The sequence below is a fragment of the Vicia villosa genome, linkage group LG1 (assembly GCF_029867415.1).
Source record: "Vicia villosa cultivar HV-30 ecotype Madison, WI linkage group LG1, Vvil1.0, whole genome shotgun sequence".
NCBI classification, from domain to species: Eukaryota; Viridiplantae; Streptophyta; class Magnoliopsida; order Fabales; family Fabaceae; genus Vicia; species Vicia villosa.
Genome location: NC_081180.1, coordinates 176,125,235 through 176,134,341, shown reverse-complemented (window position 1 = coordinate 176,134,341; position 9,107 = coordinate 176,125,235). Strand labels below are relative to the sequence as shown.

Here is a 9,107-nt window from a genome sequence, read left to right as displayed (position 1 = left end):
TGCTCAAGTTACCTTTCTCTCGGCTATAGATTCGCCAGACTTGTTTATGGTAACTGTTATGCCTCCCTTCTTTGGCACACAATGGACCGGACTTACCCACTGACTATCAGAGATTGAATATATGATTCCAGCATTCAGAAGTTTGGTAACTTCATCTTTAACTACTGTGCTCAGGACCCTTCTTTGATACTTCATAGAGGTTTTGCAATCTTCTTCCAACATGATGCGATGCATACATATGGAAGGACTTATTCCTTTCAGATCAGCAATGTTATATCCTAACGCAGATGGATACTTTCTTAAAACTTGTAATAGTTTCTCCGTCTCTGTGGCTCCTAGATCTATGTTGACTATTACTGGTCTTTTGAGCTCATTGTCTAGATATTCATACCTAAGAGTCTTGGGCAATGGTTTAAGGTCCAAGGTTGGTTTCTTTGGGCAAGGCATAGGGTTGGGTGTTAAGGCTAAGCATTCGCTTAAACTATCGTCTCGATATACCGGACGCCAATTGTCATCTTCGAAAATCAGGGGCATCGGAATCCTTATAACTTCAGAGTAGGATTCCTCCGGTAATCATATCTCTCTTATACATTCATCAATAACATCCACTAGATAACATGTATCTTCTATAGCTAGGGCTTGAAGGAATTGTGTTAGAATAAACTCGACCTTCTCCTCACCTACTTCGAATGTCAACTTGCCTTTCTTAATGTCTATAATAGCTCCAGCGGTAGCTAGAAAAGGTCTTCCTAAGATTATAGGAGTATTGTCGTCTTCTTTTATGTCCATAATTATGAAATCCGTAGGAATGTAGAATTGTCTGATGCGGACGGGTACATTCTCAAGCACACCTACAAGATACTTGACAGATCGGTTTGCAAGTTGTACTGACATCTTGGTTGGTCTTAGATCTCCCATGTTTAGTTTCTCGCAAATGGACAAAGGCATTAGGCTAATACTAGCTCCTAAGTCGCATAAAGCTTTGTCTATGACAATTTTTCCTATATTGCAGGGTATGGAGAAACTTCCTGGGTCTTTCAGCTTAGGTGGCATTTTATTTTGAATTATGGCACTACATTCAGCAGTGAGTGTTACGGTCTCATTGTCTTTTAATTTCTTTTTATTCGATAAGATTTCTTTTAGGAACTTAGCATACAAGGGCATTTGGGTAATGGCTTCTGTAAACGGAATTGTAATGTTCAATTGTTTAAGAAGTTCGACAAATTTCTTAAATTGCCCTATGTTTTTAGATTTCTTGAGTCTTTGAGGGTACGGGATAGGTGGTTTATAAGGTGGTGGAGGTATGTATGGCGCTTCTTTCTCCTCTATCTCGCCTTCCTTGTCCTTTTGCTCTTTTGGATCATTCGGTTTATCCTTGGGTCTACTTTCCTCCTCAGTTGTCTTCCTAGGGCTTTGGAACATAGCAGGGTTTTTAAGCCTAGGGTCGGTCGGTTCATCCATCTCTCTACAACTTCGCAGAATAATAGCATGAGCATGTCCTTTTGGGTTTGGTTGTGGCTGTCCTGGAAACGTCCCAGCAGGTGCGGCAGTAGGTGCTTGTTGTTGTGCCACTTGAGAGATTTGTGTCTCAAGCATCTTGTTGTGAGTGGCCAACGCGTCTACTTTGGTCGCTAACTGTTTGATTTGCTCATTAGTGTGCACGTTCTGGATTATGAAATCCTTATTAGTCTGGGTTTGAGTGGCTATGAAATTTTCCATCATTATTTCTAAGTTAGACTTCCTAGGGACATTAGGAGCAGCGAATGGTGCCTTTTGGTATCCAGGTGGTACACTGGGTGCTTGACCAGGTGCGTACAAAGCATTATTGTTCTTGTACGAGAAATTAGGGTGATTCTTCCATCCTGGGTTATACGTGTTTGAGTAGGGGTTTCCTTGAGCATAGTTTACTGGTTCAGGGGAAACTCCTGCCAAAAGATGGCAATCAGAAGCAGCATGTCCAGTCATTCCACATACTTTGAAATTGGGGGAAACAACAGCCACGTCGGCTACAGGTACTATAGTGAGGTTTTCAATCATCCGAGTTAGGGCATCGACTTTGGCGTTAACGCAGTCGAGGCTACTTATCTCGTACATCCCATTCTTCGTTGAAGATTTCTCTCCATAAGTTTTCTCTGATTGAGCTCTCTCGCTTCCCCATTGATAATGGTTTTGAGCCATGCTTTCGATAAGTGTGTAAGCATCAGCATATTCTTTATCCATCAGTGCGCCACCTACGGCGGCGTCAATTGTAAGTCTCGTATTGTAGAGGAGACCATTGTAGAAGGTATGGATGATTAACCATTGTTCTAAACCGTGATGCGGACAAAGTCTAAGCATGTCTTTGTATCTTTCCCACGCTTCGAATAAAGCAAATGGCGTCAGTTCGGAAGCTATACGACTGCGCCTTTTTCCTTTCTCACTGAGGGATAGAGCTAGAGCTTGGCTCCAGTCTTTACCCGCCAATTCTGTCATGACCTGGAATGAACTTAAGAAAGTCTTCCTGGCGCTTTATTTTCCACCTAGCAAGACCGCCATGCTAAGAGCCCAGATCAATGGGTTTAGACAAAAAGGCGTATTGCAAGAACACTGACAAATGAAGATTAGGATCTTCCGTCGCATTTCCAGAAAATTGGTTTTGTTGTACAGCTGACAACAATGATGGTTTTAGCTCGAAATTGTTCGCCTCAATAGCAGGAGCAGCAATGCTATTGTGAGGTTCAGCTTGCGAAGGAATAGCATAAGATTTAAGAGGACGCGGTTGTTCTCCCATGGTTGATTATTCGACTGGTTCAGAAGTAGGAGTAGGAACAAGAGTGCGAGTACGTTGTAATCGACGTGATACGGTGATAGAACGCTCCGGTTTGGGAAATGGCAGCACTAAGTCTTCACTTCGAGAGCGAGTACTTGGCATGCATAAAGGGAATTAGAAAAATTGTTGCCTTAGTCTCTACAATGTAACAGTTAATTACGATTATCGACCAAATTAGTCCCCGGCAACGGCGCCAAAAACTTGATTGCGACAATGGGGTATGTCTATGATTATGACTGCAAGTGCACAGTCTATCGCGTAGTTTTAAAAGATATCGAACCCACAGGGACTAAGAATCGACCTAATGTAGTTAATGCTACTACGTAAATTTAATGCTCCCAACGGTCATCTCCTCTCTCAGCGCCTATAAATAGAAGTTCTGATCAGAAGCAAAAGAGAACACTTGTGCAAAATACTGAAACGCTGTCAAAATCAAATCTCACGAACTTCATCTTCAACCTCACAAACTCTTGTAATATTTAGTGAGTGTTAAGCTTAGAACTTAAGAGAAATATCACTGTTGTGATTATAGCTTTATTAGAAGCAATCTTACTCTTGTAAACATTATTTTACATTGTTTGTAAAAGGTTCCTAGAGTGATCAAGTTGTGATCTGTAGACTCTACAAGACTTAGAAGGTTTCTAAGTGAGGATTTCCTAGAGTGATCAAGTTGTGATTTGTATACTCTAGAAGACTTAGAAGTTTTCTTAGTGGACAACCATTGTAATCAGTTGGATTAGTGGATTAAATCCTCAATTGAGGTAAATCACTCTAAGGGGGTGGACTGGAGTAGTTTCGTTAACAACGAACCAGAATAAAAATAATTGTGTTCATTGTTATTATCTTCGAGTTTTTGAAGTCACACTTATTCAAACCCCCCCTTTCTAAGTGTTTTTCTATTCTTCAAGATCTTCCAGGTCAATTAATGAATCCTGATCCAACGCGCTATATGTTTTCTGCTTTGTTTCTTTTTTTTCATTTTATTTTCTTTTTTTTCATTTAACTTCAAAAAATCATATATCCTTTATTTTTATTCCAAAAATTATGAAAAAAAAAGAAACCAAAAATACTTTAAATCATTTCTGGTTTTATGACTATTTTTCCCTATTTTTATTTTATCATTTGATATTTTTAATATTTTCTCTCATTTTCATTGAGTATTTATTATTTTAAAATTGTTTTTGAGTGCTATAAATTCTAAAAAAAATGGAAATGATCCTATGATGGTCCCTAACCTATGGTGATCTTTGGTTTGAATTTATTTGGTGTTATGATATTCCTTAAGTATTTTCATCACTATTTTCTTATTTTAAACCTTTTTTTAATCTTTTTTCATGTGTATTTTAAATAATAATTTGATTCCTTGTGATTGGTTCTGACTTTGTGAATATTTGAGGATATTTTGACTTAACTTCATTAATATCATTGGATCTAGGATATTGATAGGTCATAATATTAGATGAATGATATTAATGATAGTCTAAGTCTTTGTTGGTTTTTGTTATGATGCTTCTCTCCCTCCATCTCTCTTTCTTCTTAATTAGTGGGTGTAAGTCTTGTTTGACTTTATTGTGTAGAAGTTTTGATTCTATCAATCCTATGATGAATCATCAAGATGATGCTCCCTAAAAATCAAAAGAAATCCATCTGGTTATATCCCTCTTTCTTCATCTAAATCCCATTCTTTTCATTTTACATGTGTTGCAAGTTTTAGGAGGATGGTCTTCTATATCATTTCTCTAACTTGTTCTTAAACACATACATTGTTATTGACCGTTCTCGTTGTAGGGTGACTTCTATATAAGTTACCTGGTGATTGCTTAACATAGCGCTACATTTTATCCCTTAAAGAAAAAGATCAAATGGCAGATATTCTATGACAAATGACTCAAGCCTTTTGTAAACTTATTGTGTAGATGTTTTGATTCTATCAATCTTCTGATGAGTTTTCAATAACTTTGAACCGAAGTTCATTAATCACTCACCATTGATCACCAATTACTAAAAATTGAAAATTAACAACTAACTTTACTTTATGCTCTTTATTACGTTGCCATTTATTTTTTATGTATTATGATTTACGATTTTGCATTCATCATGTTTATGTTTATGCAATTTTTCCTTTGTCCACTTGGACATATGTTTATGTTTGTGAAATTTTTCCTTTGTCCTTTCGGACATATGTTTATGCTTATGCAATTTATCCTTTGTCTACTTGGACCATACTTTACTTTTGTGCTTAAAACACTAATAATCAACTTGAATTATAAAAGACTTAATGTGGACTTGGACTTTGGTTACCTTACCCTAAGCTTGGAGGATGGACCTATGGACTTAGAATTAGGATCCTGACCCTAGCACTTTGGAATTTCATCTAAGTTCTTGATACTTTGATTGTATTGTGCTTTCTTATCTGGAAGTCCTTGGAGTTTACTCCAAGGCATTGGGTTATTTCTCTTAGTGTGTGCAAATTATTCTTTGAAAGTCCTTGATGGTTAATTCCAAGGCATTGTAATAAGGAATTCATCTGAACACAATTGTTATTCTGCCCAATTGTTGTCTCAAGTTCTCATGGTGTAAATTCCAAGGCTTTGTGCAAGGTTGTACATAAAGATATCAAGTTCATTTGGATCCCTAGTTGGTATTTTGTTTGCTTGGTTATGGTAGTCAAAAGGATGGGAAATCTACATTGACCCTTAATGTCAAGTGTTGGCTTGTTTGGTTAGATCGCTCTTTTCCTTAGCTTTTAATTTGTGCATTAGGATTGTCTCATCATCTCCTCCCCCCTTCTTTAATTTTCAAAATGTTCTCCCTTTTCAAAAACCTTCTTATGTTTGCAAACTCTTTTAAAAACCTTTTCTTTAAAAATATCTTTCGCCCTTAGTGGCTTTTCTTTCAAAGTTTAGACATCATTAATTGTTGTGGTGAGATATAAATCCCCAAAGTCTTGATATTGATTGATATGATGGAACCTTTCCCACTTGAAAGAGTTATTGGCATACTTGTTGATTTTATCCAAGTTGGAGCCCTTCTTTCATTTGTGATGCAAAGGGTCCATTTGTTCTCATGTTCAAATTTTCTAAGTATTCTCTATTACGACGATAAAGCGTCTATCCAGTTTTTTTTCAAATCTTTTCCTTTTAAGTGGAACTACATTTGTTCTGACTTCTCCATTGCATTGAGGAGGTATGTAGGCACAAGATGTAATGTCTTGCCGAGCATAATTTTAAAATCAAACAAGGCTCTTTCTTTTGCATACAATTCTCTTTTTACACATATTTTCAAAAAAGGTTCATGTGGAGTACCACAGTTATGAGGGGTGCTAACACATTCCCCTTGTATAACCAACACCCGTACCTAGAACCTCTCTTTTTGTTGTTTTTATTTTAAAAAAAAAAACATCTTCGTGTTTATTTCGCTCTTTTCCCATTTCCTTTGGAAACAAGAAAGCGCGGTAGCGACTTTCACTTAAATAATGAGTCAAGTTAATCCTATGGCTTTGATATCAGATTTTCCCCGCTATAGTGATAACGCGAAAACGTATCGTATATTTAGATTAATTTACATGCATTATTATTTTATTTTATTTCGATTTTATTATTTTATTTTGTGTTATGCCTGTATTTCGTTGTGTTTCAGGTAATTGAATAATTATTGGCTCATGTGAGAAAAGAAAGAAAAAGTATTAAAAATTGAAGTTAAAAAGATAAAAAGATGCAAGAAAGAAAGGAGGTGCGAAAAGCAACAAAGGAAGAAGCCAAAGGCCCAGACTGCAAGCAGGCCACGACGGATGGCGCATAGGCCACCTGCTGGTCGGCGTAGCCCCTCCCCATCCGTTCGTCACCCCCTTAATATATGTGTGTGATGTAAGTCTCACACTCAAGCCCAGAAGAGATGTTACACTACTTTCTCTCCTCCATTTTCTCTGCCGAAAGAACAGCAACTGCTACGAGACAAGTTAGAAATCCAAGAATTGAGAGCTCTATATAAACCCTTCAAGAATTATTGAAAGGGTGACGTACTTTTACCCTATTGTCGTCAAGATTTCTTCTGCATTTTCCAGCTCTGTTCTTGTTTCCTACCCACTTCTTGCAATAGATTTCCACACCGGAAATACTATTGCGATTGAGTTTTCTTTTCTAGCTTCAGATTTAGTTTCACTTTTCAGTATTAGATTTAATTTTAGAATTTAATTCAAGTCCCGGATTCAAGATTCGGTACTGCAAGATACAATTTTCCAGTCTGCAATTTAATTCAGGTTATTTATTTGCATTTAATTACTATAGTTTGTTTATGTTAATTTATCAAATTATGTCCGAGTTATTTAATATATGTTATAAATGCTCTGATTTGTCTACTAAAACCATGTCTGGCTAAATACCTTTTATCGGTATGTAAGGTCACATAACCGAGGGAATCGAGTAATCAGTCGATGTAGTTTATTAATAAAATTTATTTGTCTGGCTGATATTTCTAAACGCTTAATTAAACTGTTTTGTAACGAGAGTTAAAAACAATAGAAGTTAGGATCAATAGAAACGAGAGTTTGAGATTTTAACTGGACCTTAGAAATTAGGCATTAACCTTAAATACAGCGAGAGCGCTTTAAGGGTAATTAGTTTTCATTGGTTTTCAAAAATCACTTTGAACTTTAATTGATACAGCGAGAACGCTCACTTAGATTTAATAGTGAAATCATAATCAATAAACACGAGAGTGTGAGAGGAGGATTTTTAAACTAATGATTTCTACAGAAAAGTGATTTTGAATTACGATCCGCATCGATGGCTTACTAGATCCCTGAAGTCCGACCATTGCATACCGATATTATTATCCTAATTTAATTGAATCATATTTCTTTTTCATTCCCGTACCGATTGATAATCAATCGAATAATTAGCCTTAGATTTACGTAGTAGCGATTAACTACATTAGGTCGATTCTTAGTCCCTGTGGGTTCGATATCTTTTAAAACTACGCGATAGATTGTGCACTTGCAGTCATATTCATAGACATACCCCATTGTTCGCCGTTGCCGGGGTCGGTCGGTTCATCCATCTCTCTACAACTTCGCAGAATAATAGCATGAGCATGTCCTTTTGGGTTTGGTTGTGGCTGTCCTGGAAACGTCCCAGCAGGTGCAGCAGTAGGTGCTTGTTGTTGTGCCACTTGAGAGATTTGTGTCTCAAGCATCTTGTTGTGAGTGGCCAACGCGTCTACTTTGGTCGCTAACTGTTTGATTTGCTCATTAGTGTGCACGTTCTGGTTTATGAAATCCTTATTAGTCTGGGTTTGAGTGGCTATGAAATTTTCCATCATTATTTCTAAGTTAGACTTCCTAGGGACATTAGGAGCAGCGAATGGTGCCTTTTCGTATCCAGGTGGTACACTGGGTGCTTGACCAGGTGCGTACAAAGCATTATTGTTCTTGTACGAGAAATTAGGGTGATTCTTCCATCCTGGGTTATACGTGTTTGAGTAGGGGTTTCCTTGAGCATAGTTTACTGGTTCGGGGGAAACTTCTGCCAAAAGATGGCAATCAGAAGCAGCATGTCCAGTCATTCCGCATATTTCGCAATTGGGGGAAACAGCAGCCACGGCGGCTACAGGTACTATAGTGAGGTTTTCAATCATCCGAGTTAGGGCATCGACTTTGGCATTAACGCAGTCGAGGCTACTTATCTCGTACATCCCATTCTTCGTTGAAGATTTCTCTCCAGAAGTTTTCTCTGATTGAGCTCTCTCGCTTCCCCATTGATAATGGTTTTGAGCCATGTTTTCGATAAGTGTGTAAGCATCAGCATATTCTTTATCCATCAGTGCGCCACCTGCGGAGGCGTCAATTGTAAGTCTCGTATTGTAGAGGAGGCCATTGTAGAAGGTATGGATGATTAACCATTGTTCTAAACCGTGATGCGGACAAAGTCTAAGCATGTCTTTGTATCTTTCCCACGCTTCGAATAAAGCAAATCGCGTCAGTTCGGAAGCTATACGACTACGCCTTTTTTCTTTTTCACTGAGGGATAGAGCTAGAGCTTGGCTCCAGTCTTTACCCGCCAATTCTGTCATGACCTGGAATGAACTTAAGAAAGTCTTCCTGGCGCTTTATTTTCCACCTAGCAAGACCGCCATGCTAAGAGCCCAGATCAATGGGTTTAGACAAAAAGGCGTATTGCAAGAACACTGACAAATGAAGATTAGGATCTTCCGTCGCATTTCCAGAAAATTGGTTTTGTTGTACAGCTGACAATAATGATGGTTTTAGCTCGAAATTGTTCGCCTCAATAGCAGGAGCAAC

The 9,107-nt window shown here is 37.8% G+C and overlaps 2 protein-coding genes across 2 annotated transcripts; both read right to left on the bottom strand.

Annotated features, from left to right (window-relative positions):
* Positions 1–573: 573 nt before the first annotated feature.
* LOC131659980 (uncharacterized) lies at positions 574–2,472 on the bottom strand. Its single transcript, XM_058929088.1, has one exon. The coding sequence runs from the start codon at positions 2,470–2,472 to the stop codon at positions 574–576; it is 1,899 nt and encodes a 632-aa protein (XP_058785071.1).
* Positions 2,473–7,003: 4,531 nt separating this feature from the next.
* Positions 7,004–8,878, bottom strand: LOC131659975 (uncharacterized). The gene is made up of 2 exons (XM_058929082.1): positions 7,828–8,878; positions 7,004–7,029 (listed from the first exon to the last, which is right to left on the bottom strand). The coding sequence occupies exons 1-2, from the start codon at positions 8,876–8,878 to the stop codon at positions 7,004–7,006; spliced, it is 1,077 nt and encodes a 358-aa protein (XP_058785065.1).
* Positions 8,879–9,107: the final 229 nt, after the last annotated feature.

Coding starts and splice junctions, on each gene's coding strand:
- LOC131659975 (XM_058929082.1), bottom strand. CDS start 8,878: ATGACAGAATTGGCGGGTAAAGACTGGAGCCAAGCTCTAGCTCTATCC. Junction 7,030..7,827: donor CGGCAACGGCGAACAATGGG/GTATGTCTATGA, acceptor TGTATCTTGCAG/TACCGAATCTTGAATCCGGG.
- LOC131659980 (XM_058929088.1), bottom strand. CDS start 2,472: ATGACAGAATTGGCGGGTAAAGACTGGAGCCAAGCTCTAGCTCTATCC.